At 39.2% G+C, this 22,569-nt stretch overlaps 1 protein-coding gene across 7 annotated transcripts in view; it reads left to right on the top strand.

Moving 5' to 3' along the window:
- Nucleotides 1-22,569, top strand: part of erc1b (ELKS/RAB6-interacting/CAST family member 1b) — a 360,642-nt gene that overhangs the window by 24,864 nt on the left and 313,209 nt on the right. For all 7 annotated transcript variants that reach the window (XM_036577652.1, XM_036577653.1, XM_036577654.1 and 4 more), the window contains exon 2: nucleotides 4,087-5,030. In XM_036577652.1, coding sequence (XP_036433545.1) covers nucleotides 4,347-5,030 — 684 coding nt within the window. In that variant the 5' untranslated portion in view covers nucleotides 4,087-4,346. The remainder of the gene's footprint in view (nucleotides 1-4,086; nucleotides 5,031-22,569) is intronic.

A 22,569-nucleotide genomic window follows, 5' to 3' on the forward strand; every position in this document is an offset into this window, starting at 1 on the left:
GTCACTGCTGGACTGAGAATAGTCCATTAACCAAAAATATCCAGCCAACAGCGTCCTGTGGGCAGCGTCCTGTGACCACTGATGAAGGACTAGAGGATGACCAACACAAACTGTGCAGCAGCAGATGAGCTATCGTCTCTGACTTTACATCTACAAGGTGGACTGACAAGGTAGGAGTGTCTAATACAGTGGACAGTGAGTGGACACAGTCTTTAAAAACTTCAGCAGCACTGCTGTGTCTGATCCACTCAGCAGCACCTGCTCTGTGAGTGTCCATGGGGGTCCTGACCACTGAAGAACAGGGTAAAAGGTGGTTAACAAAGTATGCAGAGAAACAGATGGACTACAGTCTGTAACTGTAGAACTACAAAGTGCACCTATATAGTAAGTGGAGCTGATAATGTGGACAATGAGCGTAGAAACTAGGAGGTGGTCATAATGTTATGCCTGATCTGTATGTGTTTACAAACATTCTGGTTTGGTCCTTTGACAGCCAGAGGCAGTGCAAAGTACAGTGGATGATGAATACCAACGAAAGTCAATGGGAGAATGGGACTCGGGTAGAAAAAAGAAGGTGTCCCTAAGTAGCCCTGCCAAGCCGACTCTGTGTGAGGAGGCCACGTTTATTCTGTAAAACTGGGAAAATGTCCAGGGAATTCACCAAATATCTGCTGCACACACATTCACCTGCATAACACCATCATCCCCATCCAGACCTTAGAAATACCCCAGGCAGAGTAACAAGACGCTGGCCCCATTGGTGGCTGCTGGATGGACGTGTAGACCTTAATAAATCACCTCAACTGCACAGCGTGAAAAGCTGTTTTGACAGATGAGCCCCTTTATTTCTGTCACTGAAGCAAACTAATAAATGGATTGTCTGCCTCAGAGCCCTGACTGGGCATAACTGAGAATGTTGAGTGTCCTGCTCGTCAGTGATGGAAGCGAAATCAATATGCTGAAGTGCGTATTGAGGGGATGAGACGTTATAAAGAAATGCCACTAGCAAGCATAGAAACAGCCAAATTCGTAAGATTACATGTTGATTTTCTGAGTGAAAATAAGTTATCACACCCTCTACAGGTAACACACTTAAACATGTAATTTGTTCTGTAAATTACAGTGCAGTGTTTTTATTTATTTGATGAGTTTAATGTATTGGGAAAAGATAAAGCATAAATTCAGCCATAATTTTTGCACAGGAAACATTTTATGTATTGTATTTTATGTATTTTATGTATATGTATTTCCCCATATATTTTAAAATTCAGCAAATGAACAGTAATTATGCATTAAAATGTGCAGAAGAGAAACTTATTTTAACATAGAAAATCATCAAAACATTTGACCTGGGGAGCCCAAACTATGACTGTAGTTATTGTGTGCAGCTCTCCAGGGATTTGCTGGTAGAAAGGTGGTATTCAGTGAAATCTGGTAGACACTTACTTTTACTGAGAAGCAAATCCTAAGGAACGTTTCAACATGAGCCTGAGTTTCCAAGTAATTACTTTTTTTTAATGAGTTTTCTTTTAATGTAATGTTAGCTGATGTCCTGAAGCAGCCCTGGTATGTTTTCAGGCTTTAAAACATTGTGTAGCAGATTTTTTCTCCCCACCTGTTGTCGTGCAGTTAAATTGATAAATCCGTGCAGCGTCCTTCCACACACGGTAAGGCTTCCGCCCCGAAACATGAACTGAACCATAAAAGGGATACGTTGTGATTGTTAGTTATTAAAAACAAAAAAAGACGACGCAGCTGCAGTAACAGTAGCCTTTAGGCTCCTTCTCATGATTAAGCTTTGCCCGTTTTGCTGTTTTAACAAGAGGTGATTTATAGGATGTAAATATGGAGTTAATTTAGTGCCAAAAATTAAAAATAAAATTATAAAGTTCACAAGCAAAATATTGATTATCAAAATGTCTAAAATTGTTTGTTGCAAATACAAATAATTACAGTTAAATCAAACATTTTTTTCAAAAAGATTTCTAGTTATTTTCACTGATCCTGTATAGATTTATTACTTGTTTTGGCAGATTTTGCTTTCTCTATTTGTTGATTTTGCTGATACACATTTTGCATCTTGAATCGCTCTTTTGCTTCTGAAATTTTTCCTTTGCTTCTTACTTTTGGCACTTGTTAACAGGGGGTGGGTCTTAGAAGAGGGCGTTCACCTACACTTCGTATTGTTAACTGATTTGGATTGACAGGTCTTCTGAACACGTAGCCACACCCACTCTGAGAGCCGTGATCTTCCTCGAACACAGCGGAGCGTGTTGTACTGCGTGTAGTACTGCCAGAGAAGGTTGTGCTGACATCTTCATCCTTATGAACAATGTCAGTCATATTTATTCATGTATTTATTGATAGAATCATCAACTGATAATGCCGAAGGGGCATGATTGGGCAATAGTATATTGCACCCAATCTTACAAGCCAGTATGCTGTGTGTGTGTATATATATATATATATATATATATATATATATATATATATATATATATATATATATATATATATATATATATATATATATAATGTGTTTACATGTGCAGTATTTGACCCGCAGATGCAGAATTGACTATGATTACTTTGTCCAAGTAGCTTGGATGCTCTTTGGCATTTCAGACTTCGGTGTCCATGTAGTAAAGACAGGGTTGCATTGCTTTTTCATAAACAGCTTAAGCCTGTCCTACATCCTCTGACAGCAGGATGTAGTTCATGCTCAGGTTTAAACTACGTCCAGAAAATGGTCCAGAACTACAGTATATCATTCAGGAGAATTATAGAAAACAAAACTCAGAAATAAAGACAGAACAGGTGAAGATGGAGGAAGACTGGGACTAAAGATCAACTACGTGAGGCAGAGAAGGTTTGCTAAGGGTGCAGTGTGTAGGTACTGGAAGTGAGCCACAGGGCTGAAGCAGATATGTTGTGGCATGTGAGTGACCTACATAGAGCCCAGTGAAGGAGGTTAAAAGGCTGATTATGCCAGAGTTGTTCATTAGGCCTTTATTTCCTCTTTGCGGAAAAAAGTGCCAGGCAGGCAGACTCCAGACAGGGGAAATGCTCCAGAAGTCTGACAGTAGCACTGCTTTTATTCAGGAGAGTATAGATTAGGGCTGAAAGATTTGAGCAAAATATCTAATTGCAATTTTTTGTCAAATGTTATGATTGATTTCTATAAATTGAGGTCCAGGCCTTTTTTTGCCAAGAACACTAGCATAACCATTTTCTTCAGGCTTGAGGCTTAAATGCAGAACAGCCAGACAGCCAATTGCGGTTATGTTGTCATGTACATGGGTGTATGGTTGCTTCTGATTGGTCTACAGAAGGTTTACAAGCTTTGTGTTTGTAGGGCAAATTTTCCCACTTAAATTTGAAGACAGCGTTGTTGATAACGTAGGCCGCTATAATTAAAATTGCAGCTACATTAATTATTCAGTTGTGCTGTGGATTATTTATATCATGCCACTGAGTGTGTTTACATGCACTCAGTAATCTGATCATAATCGGATTTCTGCAGTTATCTGATTATTCAAATGGTCATGTAAGCAGCACACTCTGATTTCTTAGATTGGAGAAAGGTCTAGAAATCTGGTTAAGAAATCCAATAAAGAGAGCTGGATTTTAGCTCAGTAATCAGATTTCTCAGTGCATGTAAACTCTTACTCTGATTTCTTTCGGATTTCTCAGTCTGCACCTGTTCAAAAACAGACTGCTGTACCGGAAATAAGCGCGCAGCGTTGCTGCAAGATGGCAGCAAAGCACTTTTGGAGCGACGCTGAAACAAAGTACATGCATGACGAAATGAAGGATTTAAATATTCTTTTAAATATTCATCTTCTAGATGATGTATGTTCATATATTCAGGTCACGTTTTTATAAAAAAAAGCTGCAGCATGAAGTTTGAGTTTAACATTAAGTTTATGTCACGTCTTCTTCTGTGAGTTTATTGGCTGGTTGCAAAGCAGAAATCTGATTACTGCCCAACTCATATAGAGCTGGGGTTTCCGATTATCTGATTACTCAAGTGCTGTTGTTTTGGTAATGTGGTGGCCTGACTTCTCTTTTTTTCATTTGTTACAGGTAAACCTGTTGCTTGACGAAGCCGGACTCAATGGATTGTGCTTGATATAAATCAAAGTACCCTTATGCGGAGTTACAGCCTAGTCACTGTGTTTCCTGCTTCAGATCTTTCGACCATGAGATGTTTATTCCTGTTTAGTTAAGAGATCTGCCAGCCTAGAACGTCCTTCAGGACTTTTGAGGATTACCTGAACCAGCCTCAGTGATATTTAACCAGATTTCTTCTGCTTTACGCAGAACCACCCTTAATCAAAGCCACAATGTATGGTAGCGCCCGCTCAGTGGGCAAAGTGGAGGGCAACCACAGTGGAGGAAGCAATCAAAGCCCTGGCCGCTCACCTCGCCTGCCCCGTTCGCCCCGGCTAGGCCATCGGCGCACAAGCAGCACAGGGGGCAGTGGAAGTGGAGGCCCCGGTGGCAAAACCCTCTCCATGGAGAACATTCAGTCACTTAACGCTGCCTACGCCACTTCCGGCCCCATGTACCTGAGCGACAACGAGGTGGTGGCCTCCGGACCGGACCTGCCAAAGAGCACGATGACGCTCGGCCGCTCGGGGGGCCACCTTCCCTATGGCGTCCGCACCACTGTGATGGGCAGCAGCCCCAACATCGCCACTGGTGTGCCCGGCTCCGTGGCCAGCGACTCCATCGCCTTCGGGGACCACATGCCCACCAGCATGGCATCCACCGTGCCCCACTCGCTGCGGCAGGCGCGCGACAACACCATCATGGATCTGCAGGCGCAGCTGAAGGAGGTGCTACGGGAGAACGAGCTCCTGCGCAAGGAGGTGGATGTGAAGGAGAGCAAGCTCAGCTCCTCCATGAACTCCATCAAGACCTTCTGGAGCCCCGAGCTGAAGAAGGAGCGCGCGCTCCGCAAGGACGAGGTCTCCAAGATTGCAGTGTGGAAGGAGCAGTACCGAGTGATGCAGGAGGAGACACAGGTAAGGACTGACAGATTGGTGTGGGTGATATGAACTGAATTTAACTGTAATGGACGAGTATCATGTCATACTGAAAATAAAACCAATAATGATTTAAATCAAATGATATAAGCCCTTCATAGTTAATAAATGCTATAATGTTCCCTCTTAATCTCATAAACCCCAGCACAGTGAGACAGTTTGCATCAAAAAAGCTTTCTGTCATTTATTGCAGAAATGCTAATTGGTGCCCACAGTCTAGTAACTTAACCATGTTCCTCCGCATGCAAAAAATGGTATTATGGAATGTTATATCATCTTAAATCAAGTCAAATATTTCTTTCGAGATTGTTGTGAGAATATTATAAAATTAACTTATTTCTAGACTCTTCTTTTTGTACTTCTTGAAGGGCTTTTTATCTAGTGAAAGTTTGTTATTCTGTTGGCAGATAATTTTACTTGTTTCAAGCATTATTTCTCAAAAAAAATAAAAATAATCTGCATTACATGAAACAAGAAACATCTTTAGATACCATCACTTAAAACAAGGAAACTAGAAATCTGTTGAATAATCTTAATATTGTTACAAGAATCTTAAAAAAGGGAAATGTTAGACATTTACACTGGATTTAAGATGATTTCACTTGCCAAGGTCTAATTTTTTGGAGTATATGTGGTGAAAAAGCCTTCTGATGTTTACACCTTTAGCTAAACACAGTGTGACTGTATGATAGTATCCAAGATGTAATACATTCATCAGTGATGCACCTAAATAAAAACCTGAATTTTGTGAAGCAGAAATAAACTGATTACAGTATGAAGGCTATTCTATGTGCCAACATCCTTAAGAATGATTGGAAATTCAAGGCCTTGGATTCCATTATATTTTCATTATTGTTTGTACTTTGGCTGTTTGTGACTTTCCGTTCTGCTTCTGTTCTTTTGCTGTAATCTGTATATCGAGCAGGTTGTCTCTGTTCAAACCGAAGAATTATATATTGCTTGTCTAATTTCCCTTAATAGAAACCATGAAATAGATCCACACAGCTGACGTTTTCACTGTTGATATACTGCTGCTCCGACTATTTAAACACATCTGCACTGACTGGCACACGTGAGAGAAAGGAACAACCAGAGTTTTCATCACTATTTCTTTTTTTTATTATTTATTTTTTTTTATTACCATTAACGTTGTTTGTAAAGTCATATATTTTGACACTGTGGCCCAATCCTATTTCACCCCTTGCCCCTACCACTTAGCCCGTAGCCCTCTGTTTTCCTAGGGCTAGGGTATCCCAATTGTTGTCGAGATGGAGGGGTAGTTTTGGAGACATACTCCAAACAAAGGGTTATGAGAAAAAAAGAAAAACTGGCAAGATGGCTGAACAAGAGACCAAAGAAACCCACAAATGTGAGAATTTTCTCTGTTAAAAAATTATGATAACCACTGTATAATCTCAGTTTAATGTCGTTTCAATGTATTATGGTCCTTTTCTTCATAACAAGCATAAAAGACCTCTAATAGTACGCTAATGTCTTGTTAACTCACTAGCTGAATTTCCCGTTCCACCTTAAATAGTCCAGCAGTTTTGACGCCTAAAGCGCCAGAATGTAACTGCTGCTCCATTTAAGGTGGAACGGGAAAATTCGAACAAGAAGCTGGTGAATATCTGACTTCAGCTTCATATCACCAAGAATTAGGGATGGGCGATAATAAATAATTATAGCATCCCCCCTTTTTGAAGGCATATGATGCCCTAAATTTTGCCCTCCTCTGCTATCACTGCAGACTGGCAGGGTCGCCTACAGAGCTGCGCTAGTAGCTATTAATGAAGTAATGCTCTTTTTTATTTGAGGGTCCCATTTCATAGGGAAGATTTCAACTACTACCTGTTAAAACTGGGTTCCAAGGGGCAAGGTGACACTCAAAAACAAGGGGTGGGGGTGAAAATAAGAAATGGGATTGGGCCTTTGTTGTAAGCCCATTTAATCTCCAAAATGTTTAGACTTTATCTTTTTAGCCAAAAAATTTTGATGTCACACCTCACGTTTATACCAGTATACATCCCACCCTTACAGACATAATAGCCCTTTCCCTATAGAGCCCTTTAGTGACAGACTAATAAGTATTATAACACCTTAGACGTGATTCGTTTCCTCAGTGGTTCTGCTATCTGAAAGTAATCGCCCTGTTAATATGGGGGGCTGTGGTGTGAAAAAAGGCCTGCGTTAGTTTTCTGTGCCGTAGCACACAATAGATCTAATCTATTACCATGTAATCTCATTGTGACATTTTATTTAGCTCCTGGCACAGAAAGAGACAGCCCCTCTTGCAGATGGGGTCTGATTACTGAAGCGCTCTGTGGTGGTGAAAGCATTTCTTAGGCAGGCTTTTCTCTTCTTGTTGTTTTTTCTAATGGCTAGCTTAAGGCTGTGGTGCTGTGCAGATGAGCCTGGCTTGTAGAACTGAAAGCGTGTAATGCAGATTTGTATGTTTTCAGGGAAAGCAGCAGCAAAGTTGCAAGCTATCTGAAGACAAATCTTCTGTTTCAAAGACCAGAGCAGAATATTATACCACCCTTTTACTTTCTGATAAAGATTATTCATAATCACCACCAACTGTATGTGAGTTTTGTCTTGGTTCCACTAGAAAATGAATCGCTTATGCCGTCTGCCGCGCAGCACTTTCCTTAACAGTTTTAACATAAGCAATGCCTTTTCATCACATGTTCTGATATAAGCAGGGGGAGAGAGAGCGTGTAACGGAAAATATGTTAATGGTAGCGGTGAGCGGAGAATGTTATTATTGGACCAGAATCCAGCCGCTCTGGATTTGGTTCTTAAGAGCCGATGGCAGGAGCTGATTGCGCTACATCAGCCCCAAAAGGCAGCTGGTAATGTTAAATGAAGTTTTGTCTTCTTTTGTCTGAAATGTGTGTTTTTAATAGTTTAGACTGGAATTTTAAAGGTTCTCCTCGTCATGTGGAAGTATGTTTGTGCTCTGTGTCGTTGTGTGTGGGTATCTTTGAGGGAAGAAATTGAATAAACTTTACTGCAGTACCGAAGACCGCAAATAAAAAGTACAAAAAATCAGTAAATTCATTAGAATATTAAAAATAAATAAATAAATATTTGAAACAGTTGATTTCCAAGGGTCTCTAATTCGCCATCTTTCAAGGAAACCATTGTGAATTATGAAAACTAGGCATCTGGATGCTCCTATCAAAGAACAGTCAAATCAAATCAAATACACACCTCGTATCTCCATTTCAGTTCTTTACATAATTTGATAATGCCTGTTAATCTTTACATTGTATATAAATTTCGTAATGAATGGACCAAAAGAAACGACCCAAAATTACTTGGAAAAAAATCTGGTTTCATTGACTTACATTAAAAGTATAGAAGGTTTTTTCCTTCTCCAGTAAAGTTGCCATTTTGGAGAAACAAGGTTTTCTTCCAACAACCGCGATATATAGGGCTTATGCTACTGTGGATATGTGGACACTAATTTTGATATTTTCGAGTATCCTTAAGAGTTAGTGAGCGGATATCTGGTTAACCGCAGGGAGTAAAAAAGCAAAAACAAAAATGGGAAAAAAATTCTTTCTTCAAAACCTCAAAAATAGCAGAGGGATGCCGGTGGGTTCTCGTGACTGATTCGGTCTTTATAGGATATTTAAACACTCAGGATAGTAATGTGTAGAATATGTAGTAGTAGCATCTCTTTACAGTCTTCTCCAGCGTTTTAATGGGGGTTGTAGTCGTGCGGAGAGAGAACTTGTTTTTAGGGGCAAGCAGCAGGTACATCCAGAGTGTTTGTGTGTGTGTGTGTGTGTGTGTGTGTGTGTGTGTGTGTGTGTGTGTGTATGTGTATGTTTGTGTGTGTGTGTGGTCACTCTGGAGCAGTCTTTCAGTACCAGGGGCCGTGTCCTCAGTGACTAGGCTTGTTTCCGTGGACTGACGCCAGTAGAACATACAGCTGCGCTTGTAATAGTAATTAAATCATGAGTGTAAACTCACATACGCGCATTCCCACTCCACCGCTGTGGTGCTCAGCTACTCCTTATTAGTTACGGGTGATTGTTGGCTGGTACTGTTTTAGGCTGTCCATGATGAGAAGCATGCAGGATGCCTCTGCGTGTACACTTACCTATCTTATCTATATCATCTGTCTGTCTCTGTCAGTCCCTGGCTGGTTGGTCACTCTGGTTTTATTTTTCTTTGCCTGCTTTTCTTTTTCTTTCAGCCGTGGGAAACTGGCTTCCTTTCTTTACCAGCATGCTAACCTTTAGTTGAACAGTTGAAAATGCAAGAACAGCTAAATTTCCTTGGGGATCACTAAAGTATCTATCTATCTATCTATCTATCTATCTATCTATCGTTCTATCGTTCTATCTATTGTTCTATCATTCTATCGTTCCATCTATCGTTCTATCGTTCGTTCTATCGTTCTATCTATCGTTCTATCTATCGTTCTGTTATTCAATTGTTCTATCGTTCTAGCGTTCTTTCTAGCGTTCTGTCAGCTATCTGTCTAGCTATCTATCATTCTTTCTAGCTGTCTATCGTTCTATCGTTTTAGCTATCTTATTGTTCTATCTATTGTTCTATCTACCTATCTATCGTTCTATCTATCTGTTGTTCTATCTATCTATCTATCTATCTATCTATCTATCTAGCTGTCTATCGTTCTATCTACCTATCTGTCGTTCTATCTATTGTTCTATCTACCTATCTATCGTTCTATCTGTTGTTCTGTCTATCTATCTATCTAGCTATCTATCGTTCTATCTATCAAGTGAGTGTTTGTTTACAGACAGACCCTTGTTTTCTGAGCTGTGTTGTCATCATGTGCTGCATAAGCACTTCAGCATTTACAAGAGGCAAAGATAAGAGCGCACAGAAGAATAAAGCACATATTTAATAAAATAATCGTGCATTTTGTTTTTAAATCGATGCTTGCATGTTGGACTATGTGGAAATCAGCTGCACTCGGGGAGTTTTTTCTTAAATGTGTTCTTGAGAAAGGTCCGAAAAAAAGTCTCCATCAGGTTCATGACGTGTTCTTAATGTGCAGAACTGTTCACACCTTTGTGCTCTTCAGTGTGTAGATTCTGTTTTTACCTAAGATCAAATCCCAAATAAGAGAACACTGGTGAACGTCAGTTGAGGTTTTCAGCTTGAGGTTTTTATGGTCCACTCCGAATCCGCACTAATTACTTTGGGACAGCCCTCAATATGGCCAACACTTGACACAAATGCACAAACGCATTCGGGGGAGATTGGCTGATATACTAAGGGCGTGAAACAGACCAGGAATGTGAGTGGGTTGACATGAATTTAGGAAAGAACTGCCTGTCATCATATTTTATAATTCACAGTTGACAGCTGACAGCCATATCAGTCAGTAAAGCACTATTCAATTAAAACCAAAAAATTGAAAAATTTAAAATTAAAACTTTAAATTGAAACATTAAACTATTGACTGATATTATTGATCATTGAAAATTTTAGCCCCTTAACATCAGTATTGGCCACAATTATTTAATTAATTTATTTTTTAATCAGTTGGGCTCTAGTTTATGTGCCTAGGCCTAGATTGTAACACTTGTACTTGTTTGTATGAGCATTTTTGCTGTATGGTCAGAGGAGCCCTGAATGAGAGGTAGAACAGAGAGCGAGGGTGATGGAGTTTCTTATTCTGGAGATGATGCCTCATTGGAGTGATGGTAAATTAAAGTGCAAGTCATGGTGGGAAAAAGTCCCACTGTGAAATGAGGTAAAATGTGGAGAAAATGCAAGAACTGCTACAGCTCTAAAAACCAGGAGTAGTATACAGCATGCATAATGCAGTAGTATATAGTGTGTTTTATAGTGTATATTATAGTAGTATTTAGTGTATATCCAAAATCATTAGCAGTCAGTAATAGTGCTTATTACCTTTTTGTGTCTGTTTGTGTTTGTCTGGCCTACGCAGGTAAATTTAAAATGGGAATTCCTGTGTCTCAGCTGTTCTCTGGCTCGGTTCTCTGGTATTTGTTACTACAGACTTCGCTTTGAACTCAGCAGGCTGTCGGAAAGCTGCTCCCTGCAGTAATGTTCAGTAATTCTGATTAACTGAGCAGCTCCTCTGATGGGGCTGAATTTAGGTGATTAGTCAAAACACACACGCTTACTCTTGTAGTAGGATGGGCTATAATTAGGGTCACAAAGGTCGATTTAGTTTGTTACCACATGCCGTATTTCATTTATGGTTTTGTTTGATAAAAGGCATGTCATAACTGTGCAATTCAGAGGGTGAAAGAGGTTAAAGGAAGGAGAATAAGACTAAGGAATGATCCGAATAGAAGAGGAAGGTTCCTCATAGACATGTTCTCTCATGATGACATGTGACTGACAACCTCAGTCTCAGGGTTTTTGTGTTTCGTTGCACAAATTACTGTTGACCTCCTTCCGTTATCTCTGTTATCTGCCCTGCAAGCCATTCACTCTAGGAGGTAGACAAAGTCTTACAACTCAGTGATTTTACCACCTTTCATTTATTTCCTCTGTAGTCAAAATGTCTAGAGATATTATATATAAGATTGCCCAAGAAAGAGGAAAGTCAAAGGGAAATTGAGAACATTGGAAAAAAATGAGACTCCAAAACTGGAATCTTATTAAAAGCTACAGAGAAAATGGGACCCCTAACAACCCCCTGCAAGACCTGGTAGACCACCAACATGTCCCCCTTCAGATAAAAAGCACTTAAAGCTTTCATCTTTGAGAGAGAGGAGAAAATCAAGCTGCTTCAGATCTGAAAACATCCACCGTTGTTTCTGTCCGTCCTTCCACTGTGAGAAGACAACTCAGCGCTGTGGCTCTGAAAGGATGTGTAGCTGTGAAGAAGAACCTCACTGAGAAAAGGAGACGGACACATCAAACAAAGACGCTGAACACTGGACTGACCACCCCAGAGTTCAGACTGCAACATCACTGAATGTGTTTGGGATTACTTGGATTGTGAGAAGCATAAAATACAAACAGCTTCTAAGACTGAACTTTGAAGGAGTAGAAAAACACCCCTGCATATTTCTTTAAAAAACAGAAGACAGGTGGAGGTTGTATCAAAGGTAAGCGATGGACACACTAAATACTGATAGAGACTGTTGTTTTTGCCTTTTTCCTGGCACTGAAACATGAAAAACTTGTACTTAATGGCTGTTTTGACTGGAAAAAGTGGCCTATGGGTGGTCTCCTTTGAACAGAACTACTACACTTAAAGGCCCAATCCCATTTCTTATTTTTACCCCTACCCCTTGTTTACGAGTGTCCGCTTGGCCCTTGGAACTGAGTTACAAGGGGTAGTGGTTGAAATCTTCCCCTACAAAATGGGACCCTCAAATAAAAAAGAGCATTACTTCATTAACAGGCTACTAGCGCTGCTCTGTAGGCGACCAGACAGCAGAGGAGGGTAAAGTTCAGCTCTTCACTGCTGGGCTTTAGTTACATTTAGGGCATCATATGACTTCAAAGAGGGGGGTTATTATCACCCACCCCTAATTCTTTGGTGATATGAAGCTGAAGTCAGCTATTTGCCAGTTTCTTGATTGAATTTTCTCGTTCCATCTTAAATGGTGCAGCACTTATGAAGCCAGAACGTAACTGCTGCACCATTTAAGGTGGAACGGGAAATTTGGCTAGCTAGCTACCGAGACATCAGCATACTATTAGTGATTTTTATGCTTGTTATAAAGAAAAGGCCCATAATAGATTGAAACAACAACAACAACAACTAAGATAATACAGTGGTTACTGTAATTTTTAACAAAGAAAATAATCTCATTTGTGAGTTTTTTGGCAGTTTTTTTCATAACACTCCTTTTGGAGTGTGTCTCTGAAAAACCGCCATGTAGCCCTAAAATGTCGCTCTACCCCACTATCTCAACAAACATTGGGACACCCTACCCCTGGACGTGAACGTACAAAATAGAGGGTTAAGGGCTAAGTGGTGGGGGCGAGGGGTGAAATGGGATTGGGCCAAAGTCTGTGTTGCATAAATTAATCAATACTTTGCGTTTTCCACAGTACATTCACTAATTGTTAAATCATTAATTGATTTGCCAAGTGATGGACAGAAACATGTCAGTCATTAGTTGAATTAGTTGCAGTGATTTCTGCAGCTCACTGAATAATTTAGCGCGTCCTCTTTTAGCTTGAAGTCTTTCTTTTTGTCTGTCCTCTAAATCTTGCGTAGTCAGAACTGCTCCTCACTGCGCCACATTATCAGGCCTTGTGTTGACAGCTCCACTTGTCTGTCTGTTATTTTGGGGAGCTTCTCCGGAGATCAGCTTCTCCTTCTCAGGCTAAACTTAAACTGATTTTCAAATATAGACTGTTCATATTTTGCAATGATGCTAGATTCGCAGGGCTTTCTGGGAAGCAGGTTTGCAGAGTGAGAAGTTAACTTGCATGTCATGAGTCAGTTCCTCAGAGCAGCAGAAATGCTGATGTAAGCCGGTCACTGACTCTGCTGTTTCAAACTCTGACAGATTCACCTGTTTCTTATCGCTCACAGAGCTGCACAGTTTCCTCCAGGAGGAAATTGGGATGAGCGCACTGAGCTGCATTTCATTTAACCAAATAACACCGGCAGAATTTTTCTAGTGATGGCGGATTTTTGGATAACCTATGATTAGTTAATGTTTCCAGACAAGGCTCATAGATTTGCTGTTACATAACATTTATACAGTTAGCTCTTATCCAGGCCATGGCACATTTTGGGCGAAACAGTCTTTAAACCTCTTATTCACCAGGGTATTTTGGTTTGTCCATCTGAATTCACATGACCAAATCGTAAGGCACATTATTCAGTAACTGCATGAAATAAATGTACATTTTTATTTTATTTATTTTTTTGTAAAAGCTCCCCTCAAATTAACAGAACATGTTTTATGATACACATATTGCTATATGCTTACAATTTACTGCTGAAAGCCAAAAATCTTAGACGCTCTTTGTATTTTTTTATAAAAATAATTTTTACAGATCAGATCACTGAAGAGACGCCATCTGTTTATAGTTTATAGTCCAGATTTGTGGAAAAATGGGTCGACTTTCAGTAGACAAAAAAAAGTGAGTTCAGCTTCTTTTATTATAAGGGTTTAAAATTACATCACCCATCTATTTGACTGGAAAGAAGACAGTTACAGCTCTCATATGACCCCCACCTTTAGAATGTAGCTTATGAAATATGAAACTTATGAAGTAAAGAATATGACTAAGTGCGATTTGGAACCACTGGTGGTCCCAAGGAGTTGAAAAGGTTAGTTTTCTTTGATAAAGACCTGAAAATGGGTGCCCTGAAGCCAGTGACAGACTTTACACATAAAATCAGTGTTTTTTAGCCCCTTCTTACCTGTCACAGGTGTTTGAGGGACTTAACTAGAGCAAAACTATGGTTCTGCATTGGACTGCATGAAGTGGTAACAAGCATTTTAACTGGTTTTATTCAACGCAGATACTTTTATTGAAACAATGTGAAAAAAAATCTTAGTTTAAATTAACAAACACAATATTTTACATCATTTCAAAGCTCAAAAACTCTTCAAATTACCTTCTACCCTATATCACTTTTTGCAGTTTTACATAAAAGAAGAGCACCTAGGCTTCAGTATACTGAATCTGAAAGAAACTGCTTACTCTTTCCTTTAAGATGCTTTTTAGGACAACCAGAATGCTACGCCTAGCACAGGTTAAAGTGTCTCCAGGGATATAAACTGTGGACATTAGCATGTATACTGATTCTGTAAGTATTATCCTGCAGCAACTGACATCCAAACACTAAATCTATGAGGACACTGTTCATTTTAAAGCATGAAAACACCAAAATCTAGACAGACTTTACCCTGGATTTACCAACATTGTTCAAATTATTTAGTTCCATCCTAAAGTGATAGAAACATTTAAGAGAATATTGTGATGGGGCTACAAAAAGGCTATTACAAATAAGAGAGACAACATAGAGAATATGAGAGAGAGAGAGAGAACAGACTCAAAGATCTCTTCAAATCTCAGAGTGCCACTGTTCCTTTGAGTGAAAGGTTCTTTTCCTAGGAAGAGGAACTTTCTCTCTGAACATGACTCAGAGTTCCTGCGGTCTTATCTTGGCTTTTGTTATGGCCACTGACCAATCACAAGTGACCACCTGTTGAAAACATCCACAAACCTTAGTAACACAAGAAAATGCAGAGAGCAGAACAAACCTTTGATATGCACACAATAATATTCACTGTTCATTTGTGGTTTGAAGAGAGGACAATATGCAGGGGTGGTGGCTATTATTATTTTTATTATTATTATTAGTATTAGTATTAGTATTGTATATAGTTTACACAGGGTCTTGCTCATACAATGCCGTGCTTTGTTGAATTTCTAAGTAAAAAAAACACCTGTTGAGAACAACCACAAGTCTTGGTAACACAAGAACTTGCTGATAGTAGAACACATACTTTTAATTTGTTGTGTGAAGAGAGGAAGATTATTATTATTATTATTATTATTATTATTATTATTATTACTGTATATAGTTTACACAGAATCTTGTTCATGCTTTGTTGATTTTTCTAAGTTAAAATAACTGAACACAGAGAACACATCTCTGTACATGTTAAACCCTTTCTGCAGGTGTCCAGTTTGTTGGATAATTTTATTAACATAATCAAATAAAATAGTTTAATTAAAAATATATATTTTAAAAGTAACATTTAGCAAAAAATATAAAACAGTTTTAAGCCAGAACAGGCTGAAATTGCATTTTGTAGGTGCTGTGAAAAGGGAATAGTACTTAAGTTCTTTTAATTTGCTGAATTTACTATGTTGAAAAAAAAAATTGAATAAATAACTAGAAATTCTGCACAAAAATTCCAGACAAATGCCATATTTAAGTTTTACCATATTTAAGTTCAGCATATTTTCACTTAGAACATGTCATTTGTGTGAGGGGTGTTCCAGTATTGGCATAAAACTGTATAAAGAAATGTACAAAGACACTAAAACACCAAATTTAACAGGTGTGGCAAAGACACCAGGACACTGATAAAGGTTTAAAAGATGGTAGGGTAGGTTTAAATAGGGTGTTGTTGTTTTGGCACTTTAGTTTTTTCAGTCGTTGTTGTTCAGTATGTATGTTTTGTTCAGGTTTCTGTTGACTGTCCTCTTTCCTTTTTTGTTTGGCTTGGTTTGCACCCCAAATACGCAAGACTGAAAAACAGTCCTGCTTAACCTGCCGTAAAATCATATATTAGTGGAAAGCTTAGATTTGTCTAAGTTCATTTTTGTATCATTCAGGGTGAATTAAGTGTCTTTTTGAGTGGCCTTTACAAATGGCTTGATACGAAGAGCCGACTGAAGCATATACTTGGTTTTGCTGTTTAGTCTACATGTTCATTTCATTGAAGTGATTATATAATATATCCTAAACATACATTCTGTAGTTTACTTATTCTCAGCTGTGTATTGAGACTTTGTCATGGTAGTATTAGTTGCGTAACATTCTAGGCAAAAGCATGGCATTCCTTTGTAGTAATTGGTAACAGACCGACTAACCCACAAAAGGTGTAGAGTTACTTGAGGAGACAGTGTGGGACCTTAGCCTAAGACGTTGCTATGGGAATAAGAGCTATTCATTAAAAAAAAAAGAAAAAAAAAAGATGTTTTAATTACTAATGCAGTGTGTGGCATTGTAATCCCTTCTGATAATGCAGAATTTGAGATGTATGTGATTGATTTACAATGAAAGAAGATTCAATAGCAGACTTTCCAGGTTTCCAGTTCACTAGAACCACACCCACAGTGACTGTTCACTGTATTAGAAACTCCTTGTACTTCCACTCACTGGCTACTTTGAGGTCCAGCTTTTGGGTCTGCTATGTAGGTGTACAGTTACACACTGTAGCACTGTCATCTGCATCTGTCATCATGCACTGTTAGTCAGTCATCCTCCATCCCCTTCTCTCTGAGCATGACTCAGAGTTCCTGCAGTCTTATGTCCAGTATGTCTCAGTATGTGATGTCCTAGTATAGACTAAACAATATAAATGAAAACGCAGATTTACTTCGCTCTGCTTTAAGCTTTAGCTCAGCTACAGCTGCTTTCCTCCCATCTCCACCAGAAAATGTTTAGTCAGAAGTAGATCAGTTAAATGTCTCTCAACGTTCAACAGTTTTACGAGGCTGAAGTCGCTTCTTATTCTCCAGCTTCTTGTTCGAATTTACCAGTTCCACCTTAAATTCTGACCGAGGCGCCGAATGTAAATGCGGCACCATTTAAGGTGGAACGAAAGAATTCGAAAGAGAAGCGACTTCAGCTCCGCCACTTTTTAGTGTGTGACAGTCTCTTGTTGCAGATTTAACGTAGCAGGAAACCAACTGCGCTGCTTATAAATGTGAATAACGCATCGCTGCTATGTGACCTGCAGTTCTCAGTCCTTGCGAAATAGGGTTTTCGCGCTATGTTGCACACGACCCGTCTCAAAGATACTTTACTGACACAGCGACCCCCCAACTCTCTACAACGAGACCAAAACCGAAGTTATAAAATCACTAAACAAAACGGGTAGAATAGCTGTAACATGTGCTGCGTGGTCATCCATCATCACTGGATCTTATTTCACCATAATTGCGCATTTTATCGCAGATGAGTTGCAGCAGCTTCTCGTGCTCCAAACAAGAGCACTGAATGAGAGCCTTCTAGTTCACTTGCCACATCACTTCCATTTGATTTATTAATAAGAGATATTGGAAGTAAATTCATTATGGATCATTACAAATACTTTGCTTTAAAAGTACCAAGTCATTTTAAATAACAATAACACAGAATTACTTAGTCACTTTAAAACGTATATTGTCTCTATATTCTGTGTATATTCTGTGTATATTTTGTGCATATTTAATATATTTCAGTTGGTTTTTCTTGTATTTTTATTTTTACTTATTTACTTTCTGTAGAGTGATTAGCTGAGCCTCACCACAAGCATTTCAATGCATAAATGTCCTGACATGTTGTGCAAATGTCAAATAACTCGAAACTTGAGCTCACACAGTGAGAAAATATAAATGCTATATAGGAAAAAAAAAGATTTTTTTGATCGTTTTATAATCGCATCGCAGCTCTCTGAATCGTAATCGAATTGTGAGGTGCCTAGAGATTCCCACCCCTAATATATATGTGTGTGTGTGTGTATGTATGTATGTATGTGTGTATATATATATATATATATATATATATATATATATATATAATCTGAATATGATTTGGCCCAGCCACAGTCAGACAACTTATTTTTAGTAACTTAACATTACTTTAAAAAAAATACTCATTTTTATTACTTTTAGTTACATACTGCTGTATGTATGTGTTTGAATACCCCTGGAGAAATTACATATTTTGGTGAAACATGAAATATACATTATTAATATAATATATCACTTTATTTTTCATTTAATAATTTATTATAAATGTTACATTGCTACGTTTTTTTTTTATTTGTTTTCTATATATTACATTTTTCAAATAAACGTTACGGGTGTGTTAAAATGTGCAGAAGTGTGTTCTCTGTAGAGGATGTGTTCACTTATTTTCTCTTCAGAAAGAGTGTTGCTGCCTGTCAGATCTTTGGGAAACGCTGTCGTGACTTAATTTCAGATGGTTGAGACTGAAGAGCCAATAAGGTATATGTGCATGTGTGTGCATGTTCGTGTGCCACCTCAGAGGACCAGATGGCAAACACAGCCCCCGATGAGCTTATTGAAACAACACTGTAAAGGTTCCAGTTATACCGCCCAAAGCAAAGGAAATGAGCCAAAATATCGTATCAGTTTTCATGTTTGATCTCACAATTCTCTTTTCATAGAAGCCAAGAAACATGTAATTTTGTCCTTTGCTTCCCCCCCTTCATACTCATTTGTCAGGTCTCTCCCTTTGTACCTGTAACAATATTGTTTAGAAGAGGGCCAGCGAGTGTGTTTATTCAGATAGGTCAGCAGAAGTAATTTAGAGGCAGCAGATGGCGATGGGTGGAGCTGAAAGCCTCCCTGTCTTCAGGTGACCATGGCAAACGCTTCATTAATGCATCTTTGGTGAGGTAGTCAAGGGCATGCACAGTAACTAAACATAGGGCTAAAAACCTGAATACGAATGCAGCTTAAACAGTCTATCGTGCTGAGTTTGCGCCAACAGAACAGTGAATCACTAATGATATGTTTGCACACGAAAGTTTATGCATTTGTATGTTTATTACTTTCCATTACTTACTGTTCTGTTAAAATAATACATGGTTTTTACACACTATGTAATTGCCATGTACTGTAATGAATGAATGAGCTCATTAATCTTATCTGCTTCTTCTTGGCCGTGAAGCAGCAGCTCCTTTGCCATTGAGATAGTGTGTCCAGCTGCACAAAACATCTTAAATATAATTCACTCTTTAGAAAACAGCTCTCCCTTTTTCCTCCGGGGAAAGTTAATATAATGGAAAGTCTTGGAACCGGTCTTGTGTAAGTTTTAATTACGTTGCATTTTTGCCAGTGGAAATTTGCAAATGGGCATCAAATTCTTGTTGATGTGTTTCCTAGCTCTCCTAAGCACACTGTTGGAGGAAAAAATGCACTTGCGAAACACTGCTTGATCTACGGTGGAAGCTAAAATGGACTAAATAGTGACACACAGTAGAACACAAGAAGGAGTGTGTTATGATTGACAGGGGTCGCAACCCAAATGTTAAGAAGAGCTATTTTGTCTTTTCAGTAAAAATCAAACCACTCAAAATGCCACAACATTGTATGTCTATTTTACCATCTTGGCTGTAAATATCTCTCAGTATGTGCTTAATGTACTAGTATAGCACTGTTGTCGGAAGAAAACCTCATATCTCCAAAATGGTAACTTTACAGGAGAAGGAAAAAACCTGCTTTACTTTTAATGTAATTCAATGGAACCAGACTTTTTCCAAGTCATTTTGGGTCGTTTCTTTTAGTCCAATCATCATGAAATTTACAGACAATGTAAAGGGTAACAGGTATTTTCAAATTATGTGAAAAACTGAAAAACGTCAAAAATGGAGATACGAGGTTTTCTTCTGACAACAGCGATAGGCTACAAAAAAAAATACTTTGCTCTGCTTTAAGCTTTAGCTCAGCTATAGCTGCTTTTCTCGCATCTCCGGCAGGAAACTTTTCAGCAAAAGTAGAACAGTTTCTTGTAAAATGTCTCTCAGTGTTCGATTTCTTACGAAGCTGCAGCTTCTCCTTCTCCAGCTTCTTGTTTGAATGTTCCCGTTCTGCCTTAAATGGTGCCTGAGGTGCCAGAATGCAACTGTGGTAACGTTTAAGGTAGAACAGGACAATTCGAACGACAAGCAGAATTCAGCTTCGTGACTTTTTAGTGTTTGACGGTTTCTCGTTGATCGTAAACGTGTCAGGAAACCAGCTGCAGTGATTATAAATGCAAATACGTCCGTTCCGCTCAAAATTATCGACAATCTTTCTCTTTGCTTTTTCGTTAGCTACTAACTAGGCAAGGTTGTGGTCTGCGTTGCTATGTGATCAGCAGTCTGTGCGCGAACCTTCAGGGTCAAAAGTTGGTGAATTAACAGTTATAGGCTACATTACCTCCAGCGTTTAAGACCATTTATTGTTAAAACTGTGTTGAATGATCAGCAGAGACTTATTTTACTGCAAAGGAGGATTATTTTATTTTAACCTAGAAAACTGGTTCTGCTATGGAGCCGCAACAGGGCAGTAAAAGAGCCGCATGCAGCTTCAGAGTCGAACGCTGACATAGATTGTCATATACTATTGGGATTATTATTCATGTTATTCATTGGGATTCATTATTATCATATGGGGCAGTAATGGGCTGGAGGTTAGGGAACCAGCCCTGTGACCGGAAGGTCGTCGGTTCGAGCCCCTGAGCCGACAGTACGTGACTGAAATGCCCTTGAGCAAGGCACCTAACCCCCAGCTGCTCCCCGGGCGCCGTGGATAGGGCTGCTCACCGCTCTGGGCAAGTGTGCTCACTGCCCCCTAGTGTGTGTGTTCGCAAGTGTATATGTGGTGTTTCACTGCACGGATGGGTCAAAATGCGGAGGTGAAATTACCCAGTTGTGGGACTAATAAGGGTCAATAATAATAATAAAAATAATACATACATACATACATACATACATACATACATGATCTAAACCGCTTATCCTTCTGGGTCGCAGTGGGGTGCTGGAGCCTATCCCAGCTGTCATTGGGCAGAAGGCAGGATACACCCTGGACAGGTCGCCAGTCCATTGCAGAGCATAAAAATAATAATAATAATAATAATAATGATAATTAATGGTAATGCACAGTCTCAAGTGTTTAATTGCTTTTATACAACAGTTCTGCAAAATAAAAAGTAGAGCAAAGAACCCCCGAACATTGCATCTAATGTTCAATATTTTTCTTCAGTTCTGTAAACCTTTTCTAAGCACATATTTTTTGCCAGTTTGTTGCCTGTCTGTTTCCAGCTTGTTTGTTCTGCCATAACTGGCAACCAAAAACTTAGGGGTAATGGCAGGCTTGAACTTAAATGTAGACAATTATTTTAGAAAAGTTATCCAATCTGTCCATTGTCTGTCCATGTTTGAACACCCTGGTCGAATGATATGCTTTGTTGATGTTCTAAGTGACAATAAGCTAAAACGTCTTACATATGGCATTTTCTGCTAATTTTAACATCCTGGAAAACAAATAAAACATGAAATATGACGTGCTGTAACTTCAGTAATGGGCACATTTTGTTTCTTTTTCTCCACTATGTTAAATTCAGCAAATCAACAGTAACTAGATTAAAATGTGCTGAGATGTGTTCTCTGTAGAGGATGTGCTTATTTTCAGTTCAGAAAATCAACAAAACATGTAATCTGAGCTGCGGTGCTCAAGCTTTTGCATATGACTGCATAAACTAAAGTGGAAACTTGGTAACAAAATGTTTGACTTTATTTTTTTTTTTTGTTGTCATGCTCAGACTCTGAACAGGGCACTGAGCTCAAGAGCAATGCAAAGAGAGCGAAAGAGTGACGGGTCATATTTTTATCCGTTCCCTCCAGGGGGCTGCTAGCTGCTGCTCTTTGGCAGACACGCCCTTTTATGGAGTGCGGTCATGGAGTATAGGTGTGGAATGACCAGAATCTCTGCGTATGGGTACGAGGCCAAACTCCCCCTCCACTGCTCCCTCTTTCCTGTCTCCATTTCGTGCCTCAGTCTGATTCACACGTAGGAGAGCGAGTGAAAGAGCGAGGGTGAGAGTGAGAGGCAGGCAGGAGAACAGATGGAGAGAGAGAGTGAGGAAATCGATGTCAGCTGCAAGGGGGTTTCTTGGAGAGTTCATGCGCCGAGTGCCGATTCCTCTCGCTTTCCCGGCTGCGTAGATAGTCACACAAAGTCGTGATCACGCACCATTCATAATGTGACCAAAGAAAGAGGAAAAAGAAACAATCATCCTTTTCAGATGTGTCACTGGGGAGTGATTCCAGGATGAATGATGGAC

The sequence above is a fragment of the Colossoma macropomum genome, unplaced genomic scaffold (genome assembly GCF_904425465.1).
Source record: "Colossoma macropomum unplaced genomic scaffold, Colossoma_macropomum, whole genome shotgun sequence".
NCBI classification, from domain to species: Eukaryota; Metazoa; Chordata; class Actinopteri; order Characiformes; family Serrasalmidae; genus Colossoma; species Colossoma macropomum.